This window comes from Archocentrus centrarchus, chromosome 17, assembly GCF_007364275.1.
Source record: "Archocentrus centrarchus isolate MPI-CPG fArcCen1 chromosome 17, fArcCen1, whole genome shotgun sequence".
In the NCBI taxonomy this organism is placed as follows: domain Eukaryota; kingdom Metazoa; phylum Chordata; class Actinopteri; order Cichliformes; family Cichlidae; genus Archocentrus; species Archocentrus centrarchus.
The window spans coordinates 6058731-6084951 of NC_044362.1; the positions used below are offsets into that span (position 1 = coordinate 6058731).

Consider the following 26221-nt stretch of genomic DNA (forward strand, 5'->3'; position numbering starts at 1 on the left):
TTTCTTTTTTTTTTTTTTTAATGTTTGTATGGTTTTACTCCCGAGTCTCGGTGCAGTTAGGTGTTTTTCATCCCGGTAAAACACAGTTTAGAAAAACCAAAGCATTTACAAAGTGGCATCATTAGAACGGCGAGGACGTTCAGCTGAAAACCTTCAGCTCAACTTGGACCCTTTAATGCACCGTCGACACTCCCCTTTCAGCTGAGGGGGAGAATCCCTTGTTTGGCACGGTTATATACACAATGAACGCAGGTCGCTCGAAGGAGGGGCGCGGGTGGGTGGGGGTAAAAGCGGGGATTTGTGGCGGAATGGCGTGGAAAGCCTAACGCTAACCTAAAAATGAAACCAAAACGTTTGCGCCTCTCTTCAGCAGTGCTGGCAGCTGTACTAACTGTAGGGCAGTGAAAGGAGCACCGTGACCTTGCTATTCATATCCAGTGTTTCACATTAGCGACATCCATGATATGAGTTTTGAAAGTCCGTGTGTATTTGTATGTGTGTGTTCGGGGAGGGGGCGCAGTCGGTGAGGGGGTGAGTCGGAACCGGCGGCAAAAGGCCTGACATGACACAGAAAATAGTGCAATGTACAGTACACAATGCATCTCCGTTAAATGTACAGTGTACATCAAATATTATACAACCAGAATTAAAAAAGTAGAAACAAAAAAAAAAAAAAAAAAAAATTGTGTTACAAATGACCAAAAGTCCCGAAGCATTCTTCACCCAGAGAACACACCACGCTGAAACCAGAGACAGAAACAAAGGTTTGTGTGACAGACGTCCTACGTGTCCTACAGCTCTTGTGCTTCACATTACTAAAAGCCATGGATGCTATACCACATATTTACAGGCTCTTCTTGGGGTATCTCTGACTCATCCTCAAGTCCGCTGATCCACTTTTATCTTTCATCGTCCTTCTTCGTCGCAAACCGTTTCCCGACTTTTACTCCCAAGCTTTCCCTTCACATTCCGACTCTCTTGCCAGGTTTGTTTTCGTCTGACATTCTGTATCTGGAGGCCTTCAAGAACCAGAGGCTCTCTCTGTCTGGTGAACCTTCCCTGCCACTTGTTGATCACAAACTAAACACAGAAATAAAATGTGTCGGTCAGTTTGGTTGGTGGTGTGCATGCACATGCGTGGCCACTCCATTTGCTTCTGGCCCTCTCCTTCCTCTCTGAGATGTCCCTGAAAGGAGTGAAATGTCTGTTAGGTTTTCTCCCCCTTGTCTCCTTTCATGCGCTCCATCCTCCCCCTTCATCGTCCTGCTATCTATGATGCTACTCAGGAACTACAGGGGAGGATGGGGAGGCAGGAAGGGAACCTGTCCTCTCATCTTCTTCCATTCCACCTTTAAGCTACCCCCCTTCGCTGCCGGGTTTTCATTTATCCGTACTCTCCTCCTCCTCCCTCATCTCCCCTTACACCCAGGAATCTGGTGAGGCTGGGTAGTGGCTGGTCTCGTAATTGAGCTCGCTGTAGGGCCGTGAGGCTGAGTAGAAGTCTACATAGTTGCCGGTGGACTTGAGGCCCTGCAGGTGCATGTTGAGGTCACCCTGCGGGGGGCGCCCTCCAGCGTGAACCTGGTTCTCGTAGCAGGCCTGATCCTCATAGTTGCTGCTGTCGGGTGGAGGAGGATTTTGGAAAGGGGGATAGGGCTCTGATGGCAAGCCTTGAGAAGATATCTAAAAAAAAAAAGAAGCAAAAATCATTAAAAATGACCAATTATGATTTGTCCAAGTCATTATAAATGAACCCTATGAGGGTCTAAGTAGCAGTGACAACCACAACCCTAATGCTAACCCTAGGCAATCAGAACATGCAATTCTGATCATTTTTATTAAACTGTTCAGGGAACAAAGAAAACAATCATTTGAAACTGACACACATCAAAAACTATTCATTTTTTTCTAGCAGTCTGTTTTGCCTTTCTCCAGTATATAAGGTTAGGGTTACCGCCTGGCAAAGACCTCACAGGGTTAAGATCTATTTCCAATGACCACTGAAAACTGACCTTTCCTGTGTGTGTGTGTGTGTGTGTGTGTGTGTGTGTGTGTGTGCAGCTATAACAAAGTGTTGAGCAAGTTACTTGAAAAGTTACGATCCAGCAGCTACTTTTGTCCACTACAGTGGCTAAGCTCTGCTCTGTTGAAATTCACATATTTCCCAAGTAAGTACATCGTGTATTACACTAAGACCAGAGTGTGGAGCGAGCAGGAGTCTTATTTCCTGTTCTTTGGTATAGGCTTACTGCTCAGTAGAAATAATGCCCTTAACGTTTGCATTTAGATTTCAACTGGAATGTGACTCTGTCCTCACGCTCTGATTTTATAACATCTGCTAGAGTTGGATAGCTAGCATGACACATTTCAGTGAGTAATCCAGGTAGTGGCAGCAATAATAACAGGGGACAGAGCTCTGCACAGGCCCAAAACTAAGAAAAGCCAATCCATGTCAATCAGGCTAGCCTGAACTGAAGCTGGCACATGCTGCCAAATGTAAAAACAGAACCTGAACCAAACTCTGTATTTTTGTTCTATTTCTGCATTCAGGGAGACTAAATGCATCATGTCTAATTTTTCCACTGAACATTGCATCACACTGATACTAGCAGATACATATAACTGGTACATAAAGAAAAAATAAATATCTTTTGCAATTAAATTTACAAAAAAAAGGGCTGGAAATGGCAGTGCTGTGACCAGACAAAGTTAGTCCTGCAGGGGTTGAGGAATGACTGCCTGCACACTCTCACCACATGAGGCCGGGCACTGTAGTGCACCGGGAGGAACCAGGACCCGCTGCACCAGTGTAGGATCTGACAATGGGACAAGGACTTCATCCTGATTCCTGATGGCAGTCAGGGTGCCGCTGCCTAGCCTGCAGAGGTCCCTCCATGGGTTTGCCTCCCCAGACCATCACTGACCCACCACCAAACTGATCATGCTGAACGATGTTACAAAATCTGCTATGCAGTATAAAAATGCAGGAAATATAAATAAATAAATAAAAGCTTTGGGTTATTTGGTCAGTCATGTCTATCAGCTTGCTATGAAAGTTTCAATTTTTTAGTGTGAGGTTTCTCACGTGATGTCATGGGCACACTGTTTGAGATTTGTCCGCCACGTTGGACGTGATACGACTGTACAGGATGTGAGAAAACGTGATGTGACTGGTCGGCTGTAGTTCCTGGAAGCTGCTGGCTCTCTCCGGGTGAAACTGGTTTCAAAGAAGATGCTGCACCAAAAACCTCCCAGTGATTGCTAGAAGATTGCCACAGTCGCCTGCAGTTTTTCATGTTTATCTACAAATACTAACTAACTACTAACCGAGTGGTAGTAAAACTTGAAAAGGTGAGACGCAAACCAGAAATGGAGACAGTTTGCCTTCAAAGTAAAAGTCGTGCCTCAGGGTTAAAGCTGTGTTTCAAAGGTGGAACTTTTACTTTGAAGTCAAACTGTCTCTATTTCCAATTTGTGTTGCACGTCTTACAGTTTCACTACAGCTCTGAGAGTAGCCAGCCAGTATTTGTACACAAGTGCATCTCTTCCATTCAAACAATGACCGCAGCGATATGTTAGGGACCAAAGCAATCACAAGGAGGTTTTTGCCAGCCGGTTGGGAAATATATGTTTTTTCCTAGCAACAGGTGATTGCCTGTCTGTCTGTAGGCCTGTGTGCCTGGGACCTTATCCGCTCGATCCTGTGTTGCCAACATGATTGTCACAAATGTGTTTGCAAAACCTCAATAACCAGCTTCTGACACTGCTACCAATCGGGGGAGATGAGTAATATAAGCTTTTACGGGCAACGCTTTACAACCAAATGGCAGACCCTGGGAGAATGACTAGATTTCACTGCAGTACTGCTGTAATGCTTAAACAGGCTTCTGTATAGGTTTATAGTGACCTTTCAGGACTTCACAGTGTCTTTATAGTGTCACTATTTAAACCTATATGATTAAGTTTCAGTGTGATATTTCATCGCCATCTAGAACTGCACAGCAGATCTTTGTCTCTAAGGTGAGGTGAGGCATAAAGAACTGAAAAAAGCTTGCAGCGCAGCATGGAAACATTAAGGCTTTCTAGTCTGATAGTTGGCCTCAGAGAACTTGGGGCACCTTCAAGTATTAAGTTCAAATATAATCACTAACCTGTGTTTGGTGCTTTAAATTTATTCCTCTCCTCTTAATTCTTGCGTTATTTTTATTCATGCTTGCTTCTTGTAATTGCTCATTTAAGAACGCTGCTGTTAGTGATTCATTTCATAAAGGAAGGGACAATTCTAGTATTTCAGCTAGAGGTAACTCTTTACCTTGAACGTGTCCATGAAACCTGTGTATGGAATGTGGGATTTGTCATACCTGATTATACTTCAGGTCATCAGTTGGGGACACATACGCTCCTCTGTGTAGTGTTGAAGACCCACCGGAGATTTGACCTGCAGACACAGCGAGGATGAGCTCGTGCTCTAAATCATTTATTCAGTTTTTACTGCTAAAGCAAGCAAATGTGAGCAGGCTGTCAGCGGTATCAGCTGGACACCTGCTGTGTTAACATTAATGAAAAGGATGATGAACGGTGGAGAGTTTGGATTTCTTTGTTTCCAGTGTAACAACTGCTCCCGGTGTCTCTGCAAGGATTAACACCACAAAACAATGAAACCCTCACTAAAACCCAGGTTGTTGACAACAAGATTAAAGCTCTGTATTGATGTCACAGTATAGCAGACTCTTAAAACTTGGGTGGACAACATGTTTTTGGTGTTGTTGGACCCTCCTGATAGTGAAAAGGTCCAAATAAGATATGGTGCTGCAATAGCTTAAGGAGAGGCCTTCCACCTGGGAGATTGGGGTTTGAAGCACCATGGACTGGACCGAAAACACAGACGCAGCTTTCAGGTGTGTAAAATAAGCAGACAGCAGGGGGCGACACTTCTGGTTGCTTCTCCTGTACAGACGTTTATGGGAAAACAGCTCCAGTGCACTCGATCTATGACCTCATTAAAGACTTTCCTGATGAGTTCATCATGGTCTCAGATGCTAGTTTTAAGTTGTCTTGAATACAATATGATTTTCATTTTGTAAATTATGGTGCAAGCCATAAAAAGAGTATGATGCATGGTACGCTTTCTGGTGAGCCACCCTTCTGATTGACAAGTGGCTGCTCGTGTGAGTCCACAGCGTCTCTGTTTCTCAGTCAGAGCCATCCCTCACCTGACACATTCACTTTCAAAGCACTAACATGACAGAGGTAGAAGCACTTAGCTTGAGGGCTCACAAAGGACCAGCTGGGGATGTCACAGTGGCTACATCCATCTTTTATATACAGCCTATGCATATAAGAAGCATGTGCTTTATGGTGGGAGTGGTTGCCCGCGCATTACCTTGAGTATATGTGCAGTGTTAAAAGCACAATCTCAGTGTTGACGCAATAATAACAACTTACTATTTCAACAATTCAGTTTCTTTATGAATTCAGCAAAAAAGACACAACGTGTGATGTAATAAGCGCTGATAGGTGGATTTATCTTTGGGATAAGCTACACTACAAATATGAGAGTGGTATTAATCTTCTCGCCGACATTATCTCCCCCCAGATGAAAAAAATGTCCCCAATCTTAAAGCTATTCCTTTCGTATCTGTAAAACCTGCACTCTATTTTTACTAAAACATCATCTCCACTGGAAACAGTTTTATGTGCGTTTGTGACAAACGTGGAGTTCGGAATTCCTACCCGCCATGGCGTCCTTCCGGGATGTGTGCTCGCCTTTGCTGCTATGGTAACTGGCATTGCCAGTCGACTCGTAGTCAGCTTTCCTCTCTTTCAACGCCATCATCTCCCTGGGGGACGCGGGAGCACTCGCTGCGCGCACACACACACACACACACACACACACACACACACACACACACACACACACACACACACACACACACACACACACACACACACACACACACACAGAGGAAATATGTTTAACCTTAAATCAGTCAAGACATTATCAATGCGCATCAGGAGGAAACTACTAGAGGGAGGACAAGTGTTTGTAACACACTGGAGTCCTTTCAGAGCAGAAAGGCCAGAGCAGCTGGTAAATTGTACCACTCTGAGCTGCTGCATTTACCTGCCAATGAAAGCAAAGCACTCTGTGGTCTCGGTGTATTTATTACTTGCTCTAACCATCCCTTTGGAATGGGTTAAAAGCAGGGGTGCTGAGTGCAGCTTGCATTGTGGCAGTGTGGGTAAGGACCATTCTTCACAAATCTTTAGGTTTTTGACCAGGGTGTGTTTCAAAGAGGTAAATACTGAGTCATCCCTCCTCCCCGCGCTGGCTTTCCTCTATCCTCTCTTTTCTTCTTCTCTCACCGTCTGACTGCAGGCCATTTCTAAATATTTTCACCATTTTTACACTCCCACTGGCCTATTACGCTCTCTTGTTGTTGCTGACCTAAAAATCTACTTGGACCCAACAGGTAGACATCTAAAAAGCATCAGAAAAAATACACATATTCACAGTTGGAGAAAAAGAGGAGGGGATGGTGAGATCAGTGACAATAAGTTAGATCTAGTAAGCCAAACGGTTTCTTCTAATCTACAAATCATTGTCTACAGCCTCTCGCACAGGAGCTGCTGGTTATGATGCCTATTTGTATAACTGTGAGTGTCTCTTTCTGTATATTATTATTATTATACAGTCAGCATTGATCCAAATGCTCATTACTGTTCTGCTACTATAACAAATCTGTTGTAATATCCGCACCTAAACAGCCAATCACTGTCTTTTGTTGAACTGCACTTCTTCCTAAGGCTTTACACGCAAAGGAACTATTTCCTTTGTATGCATTAAATACAAAAGAGGGAAAATAAAGAAAAGGCTGCAGGCACATTTCTAAACAGAGAAACAAAATCAAAAAAATGTTAAATCAGTTTTCAAATTACAGTCTTTATCATACTTATTTATATTTTGCCAGTTTGTCAATTAACTAAATAAATAAATCCAGCCTGGGTTATTGTTTTTAAATGGAGCTGGCTACTACATGAAAACTGTTCAAACGCTCTCGCATAAAGTCATTTCAAATCTTTTTTGAATTATGCATTAGCTCACAGTTGGCAGCTGTGCTGCAGCTGCTCAGCTCTGACTGTTTACTGTATATTACAGGATGGATTTCCATGAAACTTGACAGTCAGGGTCCTCGTATAAACCTCACTGACTTTGTGATCTCCGTCTCCCCCGCCAGCAGCTTCAAACCTTTGGCTTTTGGTGAAATCTTCTGACACTTTTTGAAGTGATTGTTATGGACATTGACAAACTTTTTAAAGGGAACCTATTTTTGCTAATTTCCCCTCCAAGAAACCTGTACTGTTCACCCTGACCATTATTTTAAGCTCATTAAATGCTAAAATATCCTCTCATATTTCATTTAAAATGTTTTGTCCCTGGCTGTGAGTAAAGGATGTGCCCAAATTAGACTTGAGGGCAATACAAATCCACTAATTGTGCGTTTCCTGTGGACTGCTTTCACTGTTTTGCATAAAGTAATAAGGTGGTGTTGAATCACTGACTCGTGTCTGCCCGGTACAAAAGACATTTTCCTTTGAAAACAAATACTTATCTCTAAACTTTAATTTATTTCTTGGCATAATAAGATTTTTTTAAGATAAACTTTTAAATAGTATCCTAATTATGTAAGCCACTGTCTGCTCACCTCAAGAATATTAACACAGTGGGGAAATGATGCAGGCATGCAGTACAGCTGCATGCAGCATCTGAATCACCTATCAAGTTTACTAAGGTGGAGAACTATAATGACGACTACCACGTTAACTTTGCTGCTTAAACACGTTCACAGCCTGATATGAAAAAGTGCTTTGGTCTGAGCAAATTTAAACCACAATGAAAAATGTATATATATATATATATATATATATTTTTTTTTTTTAATACAAATTGCACTAAAGCCTAAAGCTATGCGTTTGGCCACTTTGACAGGTCCAACACAGGCAGCTGTAGCCACTAGCTGTCTGCTTGGTTTCACCTTCACTAATTAAAGCCACTGAACGGGACCTCCTAACAAGTGTTTGTGGTGAGCTGCCTTTTGGAACTCTTTTATTGTAATTATGCGATGAATAAATTGGCTCACTGTGCAGTTAATTATAGTAACAGCTGATCCAAGAAGTCTGTGCTCCAGTTTTGAAAAGTGAAATTTTTGTGTTTTGTTTGTATGCAGCAGATATTTCTCTGTCACACTCCGCACTTTGAGTGGGACAGAAAAAGTGCTCAAAGTGCACAGAGCACGCAGCGATGGACGGGGTGAATCTGGCGTTCAGTGTCTTGTGCAAGGACACTTTGACGGCTGCCCCAGACAATCCATGCAAACAGCAAATAGGTCCCAATAGATCTTCTAGAAAAATATAACCAGAATATCAGGCATGCCCATTTTAAACTGTCATTGGAAGAACTGCATGGACAGAACTTTGACTGCTGTCTAACGCTTGTGTATCTTATAAAACAAGCAGCCTGTAGGACTGAAATGCTCGAAGATGCGGATAACTGTCAAAATGTCACCATCAGTCCAGAAACACTGAGGCCTTGGAGATGCTCATTATTATTAGTCAAACCTTAACTTAACACAAGGGCGGAAAACTTTTTAGTGCAAGGATTTTCCTTGACAGCAGAGTAATTTGCCAGCGGTCGCTGTAGTGTGAAGGTTGACGCACAGTCGAGATATATTGGAGCGCGGCTTGTTTGACTGGACTCCACTGGTGGAAAGAGTGATGGACGATAAATGGGAAGACAGGAGAAGGGGATGTGTAAGCTCACCTGATCGATTGTTGGGCGAGGTCCGTACGGGAGAGATGGAGGGAGTACGAGAGGAAGAATAAGGTCGCTGTCTGTCTCTCTCTATGGTGGAGGAGGAGCCAACAAAATGGTATTGGGAATAGCCATCCTGAGGGAAACCAGAGTGAAAGGAAAGAAAGAAGAGAAGATTGGAGACAGTGTTTAACTATCTTGCAGTGGTATTACATACAACTTCACAGTTTGGGGATTTATATACCCAGAGTACCGAGGCCTTACCTTTTTGTAGAGGCTGCGCAGGTCTCTGTATTGCCACATGCTGTTCAGGACTTGAGATGCAGCTTTTACCACTTTAGGACTATGTCTGCGAATTCAGCAGAGAGGAAAACAAGCAAACACAATGTAAAGCTCGACTGTCCTCTGCTTTGTTCGGTTTGGGTAGACACTGTTTTTTTAAAACATCACAGTTCAGGAAAATGAAGAAAAAGGCACAAGATGAAGCCTAAATGATCATCTCACGCAGCCTTCTGAGAAAATGTCTTCTTCTTTTTCTCAGATGTGCCACTTAAATTGAGGACAAACTGCATAATCGTTTTTCTGATTGATTTATTAGCCAATATTTCATTCTGCTTCCTCCGACTGACTAATGACTGTGGGTTTAATTGGCTCATATGGCATTATCAGTGCCTCGGAAATTAAACTTTATTTCTTCGAGACATTTTGGTAATGTTGTTGTTTTGGATTCTCGGATTGTGCAGCGCATCATTTCAGTGATGCAAAGCAGGGCACCTTGGAAAAATGTTTTTTTGAGGAACAGGAAACTGAATTGGTACCTGCAGTTTTTGTTATCATTCGAAGAGCATTGCAGGAAATGAATGCCATGCTTGAATACAGAAATCATTTAATTTAAAAACTACATGGCAGGTGTGGTATTTTTTACTATATGACAATAAATAAAAATGTATATATTCAAATATATATTCATCTTTAAATAGATAACTAAATAGTTATATACATTTGTAGTTACAAGAAAACTTGGGAACTACAAATATTAAAGCTAACTGGCTGAATCTACCTACATCCTCTAGCTTTTATCTGTCTGTCTGCACTTTATTCCTCATAACTAAATAAGACAGTGGCAAAATCTAATCATAACACATCTGAGCTGCTGCTGAAACCAACTTTGCAGATGTCCACTGTCTATTGATTCTAAGACATTATGCAACTAAAAGGCCACTAAGCAAGAAGTTGAAAACAAGAAAGTTCCCGAAAAAGTATGTAGCACTTTTTCAATTTTTACTACCACTTGGCTACAAGTTAGCGAGTATTTGCAGAAAGTAAGACAGAAATCAGGCACACAGACCAGCAGAGTTCGACAGTACTTTGAAATAGAAAATGAATGGCTGTAAGCTGTTCTTAAACACATTCTGCACAGACCTGTGGCTAGAACTCAAGCGGTAACAAAGCTAACAGCACTCTACAAACAAATCTGTGTGTGGGTGATGTTATGCATATAGCAAAGTGCCACACATTTCAGTGACATTTAAAATGCTAATAATACTATAAAACCTCTTTTTAATATTTGCAGCAATAACAAAACTGAACTAAAAATTAAAAAAACGTGCCACGCTAAAGCTAGCTGGTGAGGCAGCCTTAATTAGCCTTAGCAAAGCGTGACCAAATGCTCTTATTTTCTTATATCTGTAAAATGTAGTTTGTCTTTACTTCAGTTAAAAAACAAGAAGCAAAACAGCTAAATAAAGAATCAAGTGTAAAATCTAGATAGCCTGAATTAAAGTTGTACTTCAGTTATGCCACTTAATTAAAGTGAGGATTTGCAGACACCTGACCACTAACAACATAATGTTAACTTGTCCACCATTTTGGAAATGTGACATTCATGTGACAGCTTAGGATCAGGTGAATGAGGCCCCTGTCACACAGGGCCCTCATGGCAACCACCTGCATTGAGGGAAAAATTCCCCAATGGGTTACGAGTGGTTGCTGGAGGTTGATGGCAGTCACTGAGAAAAAATGATCGCTGAAGCCCAGCCCGGTCAGTGACCCCCTGGCAACCACCTTTTGAAACATTTCGGCTACAGTGTTGAGGCACAACTTTGAATTTGAAGGTAAACTCTTTTTCCAGTTTGTGTTGCTGCTTCCACTGTTGGCGCTTCAGTTTCATAGGTGATACCTTTAAATCACATAGCCTAATTTATTACTCTAAATTCTAAATGAATTCATTGGTATTGTTTCAGTGCACAGTAATGTAATATAACGGACAAAAGCACAGATCCATGTAGTTACTACAGTACAAGCTGCAAACACTGCAAGTTGTGAACTGTAAATATATTTTGTTGTGGCAAGTTAAACAAGTTAAAATTATACTCCTTGCTCGGTGCCTCGGTGTTCTCTGTCTTTACAGACTGTCCAATAAAAACAATGTAGGTGTGCGGGTAAACAGTCTGTGCAGGGAGCACACGGGGTACAGTTGGATCTTATTTTCTGTTCGCTGCTTTGACTGGTGACTCACAGCACTAAGAAAAACAAGCACACAGCCTCTATAAACCTTCACTCCTGTCTCACCTCCGAGCCCCTTCATACCAGTACACATCCATATTCCAGCCCCTTTCTTATTCCACCTGCTTGTTTGCTGGACTGATGAATTTGTCTACATCCCCCCTCTTGGCTTGCGGTTTAAAATTTGAGCAGCATCTATAAGCCCATACGAAGTGTTGGTGCTTGCTTACACCCCTAACTCATTAGATTATTTCCACTTGCTTTTAACTTCACCTCCCCGTCCTCTTTGTTTACCCCCTCATCAACCTGACATCGTCTTCCCATTCGGCTTACTTGTCTCCCTTGCTGCGGGCGATGCCAATGAGCTTCTCGATGCCGCCGGCGTCCCTCAGGGCTTTGGTGTTCTCCATATTCTTGGTGATGACCTCGTGCAGCGCGCAGCAGATCGCTGTGATGGTGTCGTCCGACATGGTCTTCCCCACCAGCCCGCTGCTGCTGTTGGTGCCGCCTCCTCCGCCTCCTCCTCCCCCGCCAGTGGTGTTGTTGTTGTTGCTGCCTCCGGGCAAACGGTGCACCAGGTCCCTCATGGCATATTTACCTGTGGTGGGTCAGAGTGACAAGTAGAGTACAGGTGAGGTGAATAAAATATGAAGGAGGTTAGGTAATGGAAGGGGGAAAATGTAGGAATGGGAGGGAAACAATGACAGTCTGTGGAGTTTCTGTGTGGAGTTCCTACATTTTCTGTGTGCCTGTGTGGACTGTCTCCAGGTACTCCAACGTCCTCCCACAGTCCAAAGACCTGCATTTTAGTTTAATTGATGATTCTAAGTTGGTTATTGGGGTGATGTGAGCATAAGTGGTAGTCTGTCTCTCTGTCTTAGCCCAGTGTCAACTGGGACGAGCTCCAGTGCCCCAACTTTACAAAGTACAGACTTTTAGACAGGAGGGGCAGATTTGGGGTCAATTTGTGGAAGTGCCGGCATAACAGTTTGTGTCAGACCCAAACCCAGCATCCGGTCACATATCCCCTTCACTTTAAACCCGTTCTACAAAAACATCAACAATTCTGGCACTGTGCAGTATACTAATGTTTCTCCAAAGAAACAGCTTTCTTTGCCTTGCTCAGGTAGACTTTTTCCTTGCACAATTTTATGAGCAAAGGATGCCAGAGTTTCTCTTTGTTTGTTATCAAGTTAGAAATGCCATGTATGTTTGTATGTTCCCTGTCTCCTGCACATAGCGCGGGGGTTTGCTAGTATTATAAAAATGTATTCTGTATTTTTAACACAAGAACAAGGAGTAGCTGTAATAATTTTTTTAAATTAAAATGACTTACACAATTTATTATTAACTTAATACCATTACTTTCCAAACATCATGTAGGAAACTTTAGAATCCCACATAACTAGCAGCAACGACAGTTTTTCCAACTACATTCTTCTAATTTCACCCAGTAGCAAATTTAGCAAAAACGTGTTGTTGAATTTATAATATACAGTACACAATAATACAGAAAGTAATATAGAAACAGCCGTAAGCCAATTAAAAAGCACTGGAAAATTAAAACGTCACAAATATCAAAATATTCTTTTCTTCTTCTATTTATCCTACTGGCTAGTTTAATGATGCAAGCCTGCATTCACTGCCTGTGGCATCAGCAGAGACGTCGGTCCTTCTGGAATTTTTCTTCCCTCTTTTCTTTTTTAAAGAAAAAAAAAAAAGCCTCTGATAACTGAAGTTTGCTACTAGAGAGCTAAAATTACAGCCTGCCAGGGCTGCTGTCAGACACTGATGGAAACATGGCCACGTGATCTCGCACAGACTGACTACATTTCCCAGGACACCTGAGGACTGCTGTCAGGAAATCTTGTCCACTCTGCGCTCTGGCCTCCATTCTGATTGGGTCATCACCCTGGGGCGGCAGCGGTGCTGCTGGTGGTGATGGTGGGTGGTGTAGTTGCAAGTCATGACTCACTGACAGTTCGCATCCAGACTACATGTGTTTTAATGCAGTACAATCCTGCAGGTGCACATAATATATAAGAAAAAACTCTTACTAAAGAACAATAAAACTTTATTATTTGTCTGTGATGGCAGGAGAGCTGGGGGACTGCCATGTGACCACTAAAAATAAGTAAAACCTAACAGGCAACATTTCACATTAATGGAGAGGTGGAGCAAAAGAAATGGGCAAAGGAAGAAGATCCAAATCCAGATCAACTTCTTGAAACAGGCGATGATGCTGTGCTTTCCCAGTTCTGCTCCAGCTGACTGCAGTAATACTGGCTACTTCTATGAATGTTGCAGAGAATTGTAGTATAATAGCAGTGCTGGAAGACATGGATGCATGTGGCAATAAAGCAACAGTAATATTTTAAATACTTAAGGTATTTTTAATTAGTTTTGTAGTAAGCCAAACAGTGAAAGAAGAAAAAAAAAATACTAGCACCCTGATAAATGCAGCGCTCACCCTGCACATCTAAAAACAGAGCATCAAACTGCAGTGATTCAACCAGGCTGGCAACAAACTTTAAAGAAAAAAAAAAACACCTGTGAGTCAATGCACAGGGCACAGCAGCACAAACAACAAATCACAATTAAACGAAGCCCCTAACAGTTCACCGGTCTCCAGTGATTCAACATCTATCTACACCTGTGTCAGTGACTCAGTCCAGCTTAGCTGGTTTATTGTGGGAAGTGATTCTCTTGCTGTGTGTGCATGAGTGGAGTAGCAGAACCAGAGAGGTAACCATTAATGATAGTTACCACACTTTACTCAGCTGGGAAGTGTGTAGATAAGGTGATGCTGCAGTAACGTGATAAGCTGTGACGAACTTCAAAATGAGTCTAACTATGACCGCGCTGGCACAGGAGTGTTTCTGACATTATGATGTGTGTGTGTTTTCTTTTTTTTTTTTATTTTTAATTACCATGGCTATTTATACTGCTTTTACTACAAAGATATAAACATGCCGGGATGTGAAGTTCTGCATTATTTGGCTCAAAGCAAACCTCTCACTGCAGATGCTATTAATATCTGCTGCTGACAGCACCGAGCACTCAGCTACACAACGTGTGTTTACATGATAAACTGCATTAGAAACACATCGCACAACACAGATGAGGGAAAGGCAATATCCATCCATCCATTTTCTTCTGCTTATCCAATTAAGGAGCGCTCAAACTGGGAGTGCATCCCAGCTGCCATAGGGCGAGAGGCAGGGTACACCCCGGACAGCAATGTGTCCTATCAAAATATACCTGCACGCCCCCATGGCAGCACAGTAGAAAAGTTAACATTACAGCCTGCACATGGACGCTTGCGTTCACACAGACAGACGTCACATCGAGCATCAGACACTCAGACAGAGTAAGTGGAAGGAAACATGTGGCTGTTGCTATGGGGACAAGCAGAAAAGCAGAGTTTATTACAGACATCGTTCAGTCTCAAAGGAAACTGTAGCATTGAACGATGCTTCAAAGAAACACGACCCTCTGCTTATAGAAAAAAAAAAACACCTCCTTACAAAGTAAAACACATACAAAGACATTCAAATGAAAGCTAAATTTGCAAACTCAGCACCAACAAACCACTACATAAATAATATTTTAACAACATGACATTTAAACATGTCTGCTGAAACAAGTATCATAATAATATATTAAAACAAGGAGTAATTCTGTCAACATAACTAGTCTTCAGAGCCATTATTTTTAATTAAGTCAGAAATAAACGTTACTCCCGTAATATCTGGAAAAAGACTACAAAGGTGCTGTTCTCACCTTCACACCTTCACACTGTAGGGTGTTTTTCTGCTCTCTATACTCTCTTGTAAACGCTTGTTTGTAGATTCCTTTGTATGGATTGGTGTGGGTGAACTACTCACCAATTAGCTCCTTGTTCCTGATGTCCAGAGCCATGTTTCTCAGGGCTGTAGCCACAGCACAAACCACCCTGTCATTGTCTATCCTCAGTAACTCCACCAGGATAGGGAGTCCCTTCTCTTTGCGCACTGCAGCTCGGATATAGACGGACCACTGGGCAGGACAGGGGGAGGTGAACAGAGATGGCAGAAGAAATGAATTTTTATGCACATGATATGTTCTATCAAGTCATGTTTTATTTCAGTATCAACCTGCTACCCTGTTTATTTACTCCATATTTTGAGTGTACAACATTAGAGAGAAAACCCCAAACAATCAGATAACCCCGAAATGTACAAGCACTTGGCAACAGTGGGAAGGAAAAACTCCCTTTTAACAGGACAAAACCTCCAGCAGAGCCAGGCAAAAATGGCCTATGATTTTAATTTGTTACCACGTGGTCACTGACATCAGCGTATCTGAAATGTCTAGATGATAAAGAATTTTTGCCAAGAGTGTCCCAGCTGTTCCCTGGTCTGGTTGTCAGTTTATCGCAGGGCTAACACAGAGACTGGCAGCCATTCACACCTATGGCCAAATTTAGACTCACCAGTTAAGCTAACCCCATTCATGTCTTTGGACTGTGGAGGAAACCTGAGTAACCGGAGAGAACGCAAAGCGTGAGGAGAACATGTAAACTCCCCAGAGGAAGGCCCCAGCTGGCCACACATGTGAACCCAGGACCACTGCTGTGAGGCAACAGGTGCTAACCACTGCACCACCATGCTGCCCACCAACAGTGTAATTAACAGCAAATAATCCATTAAAAATGCTGTTATCTTTGGATTAATGGTTTAAAATACAATTTTATTAATCACAAAGTGCACTGATTTTTACTGGAGTGTTTCTGATGCCTTTCATGCCTCTGAAATGCTGATTTCAGAGCGATGTGTACTAAAAACTGCCTTTTAAAGGTCTAGTGTTGATGTTGATGTTTGATATTCTTCAGCACAAAATCAGAAGAATATTTGATGTGGTTATGCCTTTTTATAGTTGAGTGCTGAGATATATTATTACATTCAGAGTGTTTTTTTGGCACCTACTGGAATTTTGAAAAGCATCTTACAGATGCCATTTAGTATCTCTGATTCAGCCACTATATTGCATTCTTACCTTCCAGCTGCCAGCAGCTAGATTCTGCAGAGCCCCAGCTGCTCCCTCCAGGGTGTCTGGGTTGGAGCACTCAGACAGCAGTGTGAGGTAGGGCTTAACGATGGTGGGGTGCCATAACATCTGGATGCCTTTCGGGGGCTCCGCCAAGTCTGGAAATGGGCCGACGCCGTCCCACTGCGGAAGATGAGACATAATTCAGAAAAGCATTGAGAATCCTGTGTGAGGTGAGGTTTGACAGTGGTGGAGTGCCAGCATAGTCCCCTCGGGCAAGAACAGGAAAGGAGAAGGAGAAGATTTACTGTCATGAGCAGCGTATGATCATTGGCTATTTATTGATTTTTTTTCTCTCTCATCTGTGACTGGAATCTCACATTTACTCCTGCTTGGATGACACATTTTAAAAAACACATTTTTAACGTGTGTGTGTGTGTTGAATGTGAACATGTAAACGGAATTAAGTTGAAATTTGGAGTGACAAAGCACGGCAATTACAAAACATGTAGTTTTTTTTTTATATCAATAATGTGTGTGAAACACCTTACAGATGCAGGAGATCTCACAGTAACACTGCAATATGAGTAGCTGCTTCCCTGGAAAAAAGGCTTTATTTTTCATATGCAGCCCCATTATTTTTTGAAGCTATATGTAGCGCTGCATTTTAAATGCAGATTAGGACCGGCTTTCATGGAATCAAACTGAGGATTATACAATCACACGTGGCTTTAAAAATGATGAAGGAATGATTCTGATCACACTGTTATTAAGTTACTGAGGATTTCATGTTACACCTACTAAATATTGCATTTGCAGACTGTTGATTGTTCATCAGATATTTATCCTATTATGCCAGATACTGAGGTAACCTAACATGCAGGTTTGTGGATTGTGGAAGTAAATTGGGGTATCAGGAGAGACCCCTGCAGGCATAGGGAGAGCATGAGATGAGGGCTCAAAATGCGGTACACTGTCATCCTACCTGGAGCAACAGCAGCGCATTTCTTTCACAGTACTTTGGCTTAACAACTTGCAACTTCAACACACAAACTCCATGCAGCAAGGCCCCAGCAAGCATCACATGCTAATGTATGGTTAGTGTAGAGAAGCTAACTGAAAACACAAGGTTGGCCAAAGTAAACTGGGGGGGGGGGGGGGGGGGGCACAAAAAAGCCTGGGATACTTAAGAGTAGAATGGGAGGCAGAGCCTTCAGCTTTCAGGCCCCTCTTCTGTGGAACCAGCTCCCAGCTTGGATTCAGGAGACAGACACCCTCTCTATTTTTAAGATTAGGCTTAAAACTTTCCTCTTTGATCAAGCTTATAGTTAGGGCTGGATCAGGTGACCCCGAACCACCCCTTAGTTATGCTGCTATAGGCCTAGGCTGCTGGGGGGTTCCTATGATGCACTGAGTGTTTCTTTTCATTCACCTGTTTTTACTCTGTTCATACCCCACTCTGCATTTAATCATTAGTTACTATTAATCTCTGGCTCTCTTCCACAGCATGCTACATAAATAAAATTGAATTGAACTGAATCAGACACCTAAATCACCATAATGTAGCTAAATGTTTTAAAGACACTAACAAAGGCTAAGTGGCTAAATTATGAAAGTAAATTATGTTTATTTTGTTATATAAATCTGTTGTACCTGCGTTTGTTTGGTGAGGTCAAATATGTTAGGTACACCAACTCATTTTCAGTTATTAATTTGTACCTTTTTCCTGTACTAGAGCACTTTATTTTCAGCTCTGTAAACTAGACATCGTTAACTCACCGCAGTTTTGAGGAAACTGTAAAGTTTTATCATGAAAATCAAATCTTGCATTGAAGAAAAGTTGATTTTTGTTTGTATAAGCTGTCGGTTACAGTTCTTATAAAGAGAATTGGAAAAGCAGTCGGTGCATGTGTAGTTTTAAGGCTTCTGCCTCCATTGTCATTAGGAGGACTGGCTGCCCCTGAGCAATACGGTTGCCACAGAAACCACTGTTGCAATGATACATGTATCAACAGATGGAAGATGAGCAGGCTTAGCGACAGAAACTACACAAATCACAGCACAGTATAGTTACAGTTGTCCTGTCATGTTATGCTTCTTTATACTGAATGCATCCTCCTGTGTTCTGTTTCTGTGCACTGTGTATGGGTCTGATTATGGCCCGTATGCATTCTAATAGTAATTACATTATTTCAGTCTATGTTTGTTTTTACATAGCAAGGAATATAATTCTCTCATTACCCTGACATTTGTTATAATCTGTGCCAACAAACAGTATTGACAATATGGTCGTCTATGTGTCTCAGTTATTCCCCTCCCTCATCTCCCATCTCATCCTTTTGTCATTTCTAGTATCCTCTTATTTCTGTCTCCTCTCCTCTCCTCTCCTCTCCTCTCCTCTCCTCTCCTCTCCTCTCCTCTCCTCTCCTCTCCTCTCCTCTCCTCTCCTCTCCTCTCCTCTCCTCTCCTCTAATTACCCCACAGCTGATGGAGTTTTTTCCCTCTCCAACAAGCTCCCCAATCACTCCTTCATAGTAATCATCCACAGCTGCAGTGGAGTGGAGAGACACACATTAGAGGGGAGAGAGTGAGGGGTGATATATTATTGTTTGGAGAGGTTATGATTTGTCTCTTTACAATCTGATCTTGGGGTTACATTTAAAACCCTCCAGCTCCCTGGTTCTGCCTGGTTTTAAGTTTGCAAAAGGTTAGCTCAACAAATCAAAGTTAAAGGCCATGGCTCATTGCTACCATTTTTGAAGCTCTCCTCTCTCTCTTTGGCTTTTCTAGAAATGACAGAGAGAGAAAATAGGAGCATGCAGGGCTAATGAGCAATTCACCCACCGGAAGTGCCAGGATTTCAATCCCTGCAGCTTCACTGGAAGTGGTAAAAGACATCTTCCACTCAACCAAAATCTGATGCTGATTGCTTATTAACATGACAAGAGGTTAGAGTCTCCTCCAAGGCAGCCGTTTGGTTTGTGCCAGTTCTTCAGCTAAAAGAGCTCTCACTTTTTAGCTAAACGCAGGATGAAACTCGGCAGATGGACGCACCAGAAACCCAGAGACAAACCAGCTTGGTATCTTTGAGTCTTAGAACAGGTTGTAAGCATCTATAGGTAAAATGCTACATGTATGTATATGTGTGGCTGTTCATTAGTTTGTTCTACTGACCCCAAATAATTCAGGTACATGCAGCAGCTGACAAGCAAATCAACTCAAAAGAGATTCATTTTGGACAGGATATACTGTAACATTACCTATGAATAAACCAAGCAGATATGAGTCCCCAAGCAGATATGAGTCCCCAAGCCTATATGATTTTTAAAATCCTACACAAACTCCTTCTAAAGCTGTTGCATTCACAAGATTTTCAGTAAACTTGACCTCGTCCCAGACTTTTAACAGATGCACCTATGGTATCAATTTGAAAATCCAACGTCGCCTCGTTCCTGCTTGCCCACCTGGTGGGATGATGACAACACTCCAAGCCTTTCAGGCTGAGGATTGAAAACTTTATTTCACCAGGAAACAGAACTCTTAAAATTTAGCCTCTCTTCTGTGATAGGCTCAGGATACTCCTTTGCATCTTGGGACTCGTGTTTTAACACAGCGGTATTAAACACTAACAACTCTCCTATCTGTGCTGACACATTGTTATTTAGGTTTAATTAGTCTGGCACGGCCCCCTGTCAGGGAATACCCACTGGTAGGATCCAAGCATTAAACAAACCATGAAAAAAATCCTCATAAAGGAAGGCTTTTATGAGGCCATTAAAATTCTATAATATGTGATATCTGTGTGGAATAAAAGGGGGAAGAAGAAGAGGGGGAGAAAATGATAAAGTAGCAGGGAGAAACAAAGACTGTAGGATAAACCAATAGTCAAACAGCAAATTAAAAACCACCAGGACACCACAAAGCGCGCAGATACAAAGCAGATTCATGTAATCAATGGGATCAAATCAGATTTAACCCATTCGCAAATAATTTGTTGTTTTTATTTATCAGTTCAGCTTTAGTTTCTTTTTTTGTCTTCAGACCATTTCCTGACTTTCCTGAGGAAAGCCAAATGGCGTTCACGCTACCCGAGCATCAGCGCCATCAAATCAAGCTGCACGCTACGCTGCAGGGCAACAAATCATTAGGAAATTTGATCTCACCATTAAAAAACAAGTTTGTCAACAATATTTTCCATCATAGTTTTTCACTGGCAGAATTAACACTAAAAAAAAGTACAACTTATAAAATAACTTCTGACAGTAAAAACAACTTCCAGACTCATGTTAACATCAAGCTGCGTGGTGGCCGCTGTTGATGCTTCCTGGAGCTCACGTGAGAAGGCTCAAAGTTGCCGTCTCTGCATTGAGGCAATAAATTGCATTCTTAACTTAGATTTGGCAGTTGTCTTCTATTATTTGCGCTTAACTGTGATACAATAAAGCTGGTAATTTGATAGGAGCCTCATCAAGTAATGGGAAGCATGTTTCTATGTGAACTAATGATCTTCACCAGGCTTCCTGTCATCAGACTTTCAATCTGGATGTAGAAACGCGGGTTTGGTTGCACTGACTCCAGAGGAACTTTCTGATTTGCTTGGTTTGTGAAAAGACTGAAGTCCATTTTTTGCTTCATTAAAAGCACACTGATATGCCAGATGTAGCAAATGAAAACACAAGCTGACTGTAAATTACAGACTGTTAATAAAAGATGGAGCTATCCATTATCATGTTAGCCATCGGTATCTGAAGTCCCATTTTGAAGGCTTGATCTTAGCATTGGGGCTGTTGCCATCTACAGTAGGCTTTTTGGAGCCTGAAGTGACCACATTTGGACAAGATGGTGGAATGCAAAAACTTTCTGGCAATTCTGATTATGGTTTTGAAAAGAAGGAATCAAAGAGGTCCTTTATAAAATATTTTACAGGGTTTTATTAGCCGTAAACTGGCTGGCATGGATCACTGGCTAGTTGTGGATTTAGTGAGCAGGTTCCACTGCATTGTGTGAAAACGGCTTGGACTAGTTCTTATATAGCGCTTTTCTACTCAGTCTGAGCACTTAAAGCGCTTATACAACACATTTACCCATTCACACAAGCACTTCCATGAGTAACTAAGCGAAGTGCTTTTATTTTCTAACATTCACACACACATTCATACTCCAACGCTTGCGTTGGAGAGCAACTTGGGGTTCAAGATCTTGCCCAAGGATACTTTGGCATGCAGCCTGGAGCAGCCAGGAATTGAACCGCTGACCTTCCGATCAGTGCGTGATCTGCTCTACCTCCTGAGCTACAGCCAGGAGGTAGATTGGCTTTTGGAGACAGCCTCAAATTTTTAATTTAGCATTTTTCAGCGCTCAGGGCTGCCGCTCAGTGTGATGCCTGTGTATGTTAGAGATGAGGGGTTTTTGTCTGTCTGCACATGCACTAGGACCATTCAGGTTTTCAGTAAGGCTGAAACATTTGCAACTTGTGTGTCTGAATGTAAACTGCCAAAACCAAACCTGCACCCGCTGACTTTTTATGCTCCGTCAACACTGCTGAACACAGTAGCTTCAGTGCTGGCAGAGAAGTTTTGTTCTTTGAATATGTCTGAAGGAACAGGTTCACACAAACTAATATGTATGGAACGGAGCAGCCTTAAAGGTCTTTACTTTTATCAGAGGACTCTGAAGAGAAAACAGCAAGACAAAAGTCCACCATGTTTTTATTATCCACAGTAATGATCTACCAGTTTGTTATGTGACAGAGAAGCTATGTGTGAGTTTCTCCGTTCTTCTGTCCTCACCTGGTCATGTCCCTTCTTTTTCTTCTTCTTCTTGCCCCAACATCCCGAACTCTCCGTGTCCTTCCCCCCAGTATCACATAACAAGCCGTCCAACTCCTCCGACCCCCCCTGCTGGCTGTGAGACGTCTCTGCAGCCAGACGGTATGACAAGTTCCTCAGGATGCACACACAGTTCTCTACAGTCTGATGAAGGGAGGCAAAGAAAGACACAGAAATGAAGGACAAAAAGATGGTAACCAGTAAAACATCCCCAACCATACTGTGGACTGGACTGTATAAACAGTGAACAAACACAGATAGACACACATGCAGCGCACATATTGGAGACAGACACACGCACACTAATCCTATTGTTGTGAGTAGCTATGCAGTCAACAGTCACAGTCTTTGATCTTGTGAAGGATTTCTGTGGATTAAAAACTTCACATCTACTTGTGAAGAGCCTCCACTCAACACACACACAAATACCCACACATACCGGCAACGCAGCACACGTCAAACACACACGTACGTATGTGGCACACAAACGTATACACATGGATGCAAATGGGCTTACATAAAAGCACACAGAAACACTGTGTGCCACTGACCATCTGGCTTGAGTAATATATGGTACACTCTAAAAAATGACTAGAATAACAAAACTCGATTTTCTTTGTTTTTTTAAATCAGAGCGGCTGCACTGCAGGTGGTGAAATCCCCAAATTATTACTGTTTTAAATGGTCTTAAATGATTTTCCCACACATGGTTACACTGAATGCTGAACCCCTTCCATCTTTTTTCCTGAAAGCCTCTCTGGGATGTTCTTTCTACATCCAGTCATGTGACTGATCTCTTGCCAATATATAAAATTAGTAGTGAAATGATCCACAACTACAGCCAAGTTGAGATAGTCCATAATCCTGGCAGATCACCTGGTCTAGATGCCAAATGACATCACCCGATTAATTAGCTTTCTATACATCCAACTGGCAAAACTCATCTAGTGTGTATTATTTAATAATCTTTAGCTGCGCACACATTTGCAAGCAGCTTTGCAACCCACCTCTACCCCAGCTCTTTCTTTCATGCTGTACTGTACCTGAGCTGTTGTGAGTGCAACAACAAAAAAACTTTACACTGTGCATAATTTTTTGTAGAGTATTTGTGGCCTGCAAGTTTTGAACATGATTGAGAGCGATTGTGCAAATACATACAGTGTACACATACAGGCGGTGAGGGGAAAGATAAAAGACATTTGCATTTTCCACATGCAGATTTATGCAAATCATGAATAGTACACACGTTTGGAAAGCACAAAAGCACCACGTGCACTTGAGTTCTTGATGAAATGTGTGCAAACAAGGGGCCACACGCAAACACATTACCAGGACCCTTCAACATCATTCTCTTTTATTGTGTGCAGGTGCGCATCTTTTCAGGAGACTGTGTGCGCGCGGTGTGTGTGTGTGTGAATGAGCTAGAGGCTGTGTGAGTTTATATGCCTTGCAGTTATTTGTGTGCACGTGTATGTGCGTTACCTTGCTGTCAATCTCACTGCTCCCCAGAGCGGTCTGGATGACATAGAGCAGCGCGTCAGTCAGACCCTCACACTCCCTCATCCTCCTACGGGCCTCCTCACCTGCAGAGCTCACGTTCCTGTAACACACAAACACACAAACAGAACAGCTTTTAGAAAATTCCACACTCTTAATTGCCGAGTACTTTTTTCCCCCCCCGGATTTTGTGAGTGAGTGCATGTGCTTGCTGAAACATATGGACATGTTCTGCATTTGCCTGTCTGTGTGACAGAGAGGAGAGAGGCTGGGTGCAATGTCCTTTAAATGTCAGGCTATTAGAGATGGCTAGGAAATGCTTGTGCCCTCGGTGTCAGTGAGAAATGGCACCAAGACAAAGCTCTGCATTCTTCCTCCAAGTTTTCTCCCAGAATAACAAATTCATTTAAAAAGCCGTAGTGTTGTTGAGCTGCAGTGTGACACATCTAATTCATTCTGTCACACAAATAAACACCAAATGCAGAAGTATGAATTAGTGATTAAATTAAGCAAGCTCTGTTAATGTCTGAATACTCCACTGGCTCTGAACTGGCCATTTATGATAGTGAAGCTTATTATAATGTGGATATTGTGTAAATAGAAAACTCATTCATTAAGCATCATTAAAGGCTTCATATATGCTTTTTACTATAGTTTTAACATCAATGCTATCAAGGTAGATAGTAAAAAGTGGACCAGCCAATGGAAAGCCTAAAAATATAATGCTGTTACACTCAGAAGATTAATTGGCTACAGCCAATTAGTATGACATTTTAACCATGTCTCTAAATTTTATTTTATCATAGACTCCACTTTCCTTAGAAATTCAAATGTTATTTGTATCTTGTTTTGTCTAATTAATGTGACCAACATTATCTTCTCATATCATTAGTAAGTAACCGAGAAACAACCCCAAAAAACAGCACTCGTTGACTTTCATCCAGGTTTTCTCATTTTAAGTAAGATGTGACAAAATAAGTATTCAAATGAATTTTTAGGGGTTTTATTAGTTTTATAAATGATTTGGATCATTTCATTATAGAAAGTTAAAACACACATTAGAATAAACTAATAAACAAATAACAGATCTAAATGATTTATTTATTACAGAAGAAGAACATTGAGAAATGTTAAAAAATTACATTTGGATAATGTGCGGTATTGTGCTAAAATAAAGACAGTAAAAACAGAGCGCTCGCTGTGAAACAGACTGAACAGCTCATTGCCTACATTTAAAACTCCACCTCACAGCTGGATTAAACGTACAGAACAGTCAAAGTTTATCATCTCATCCACATCTGCCTCCAATCACCGGACCAGCGGCCTCTCATCCCCGCTGCTCCGCCTCAGTCTGCCGCTTCACCTCCTCATCTCTGCTCCTCAGGCCTGAAACCGATTCAGCTGCTCTGGATTTCACTCTTTATTTGCTCAGATTAGTTCTCCACACTCTGGACTATCTGTTCAGTTCAGCTACGGTCCCTCTGTTGCTCTGCACAGCCAGCAACCCGCCCGCTTCTCCACGCCCTCAGTCTGCCCCACTCTGACCCACAAGAAGGGATTTCTGATGTTTCTGTTTCTTTTTTTTATGTCTAATCCTTTTGATTATGTTGGTAAAAGTCTGTAGTAAACAGGAGTTAAAAAGGAGTTATATATAAAATAAAGAAATAACCAGTTTTTCAATTATATTTATTATGACTTTGTTATTGTATCTACTCTGTGTTCTACTTTATAATCAATCCAGTCCTTTTTGGCCACTTCAAATATCTTTACAGAACTTTTCTGTTCTATTTGTTCTGATTTCTGCTGCCCTCTTGGCCACATTTCTGTTGAAAAAGACCTCAATACATAAAAGTCACTTTACCAAAAACTGATTGCAGCATCTACCTGTGACAGGAATGTTCTTTTCTGGCTTAAAATGACTCGATATCTTTCATGAGAGATATATTTCAGATATGTTTGGCAGATTACAAACCAACAAGTCATTTACAACAGTTTAAATACCAGAAATCACTTTTTGGCTCGACCCGTTGGAATCAAATGGCTGTGTGTAATGAGAGAGGGGGTCACTCATAGTGAATAGCCACAGAATTATCATCTGACTCTGTCGTTCCCCTGGGCTCTAAAGAGCATTTCAGGTTTGGTTTTAGGGTACAATTTACTGTTTGGCTCAGCCTCATTGCGTTTGTCAAGCTCATTTTCAGCCCCTGCAGGCAGCTCACAAACCTACTCTGTGCCTCTCTGCCCTATCCAGTCCACCCAACAGCACACAGGCAAACGCCAGAGACCGGATAAGAAGCACAGAGCTGCATTTAGAGCCACTCAGGAATTCACAGAGACAAAAAAAGATGTAAAAGCAGTGTGAACACTGGACCTGGACTGACAAACATTCAATACTGATGTATTTCTCTACCGTATCCAGCACCAAACACCTGACAGACAAGGGCAGCAGCTAGCCTGTAAAAACAAAGGTGCATACAAATTTTTGACTGAGGATTTATAAGAAAAATAGAGCTTAATGGAGTGTCACTGGACTTGTATCGACAAAATACAA

General features: G+C 41.9%; 1 protein-coding gene across 5 annotated transcripts in view; it reads right to left on the reverse strand.

Annotated features, from left to right (window-relative positions):
* The window catches only part of ctnnd2b (catenin (cadherin-associated protein), delta 2b), a 194722-nt gene continuing 168501 nt past the window's right edge, over nt 1-26221 (reverse strand). For 3 of the 5 annotated variants that reach the window (XM_030752045.1, XM_030752044.1, XM_030752042.1), the window contains 10 exons: nt 23656-23773; nt 22135-22317; nt 16355-16528; nt 15205-15355; nt 11651-11915; nt 9077-9161; nt 8822-8948; nt 5734-5862; nt 4362-4438; nt 1-1683 (listed from right to left, as the gene is read on the reverse strand). In XM_030752045.1, the coding sequence (XP_030607905.1) occupies nt 1420-1683; nt 4362-4438; nt 5734-5862; nt 8822-8948; nt 9077-9161; nt 11651-11915; nt 15205-15355; nt 16355-16528; nt 22135-22317; nt 23656-23773 (1573 nt within the window). In that variant the 3' untranslated portion in view covers nt 1-1419. Of the gene's footprint in view, nt 1684-4361; nt 4439-5733; nt 5863-8821; nt 8949-9076; nt 9171-11650; nt 11916-15204; nt 15356-16354; nt 16529-22134; nt 22318-23655; nt 23774-26221 lie in introns of all 5 variants that reach the window. The other 2 variants (XM_030752041.1, XM_030752043.1) reach the window with 1 other exon arrangement.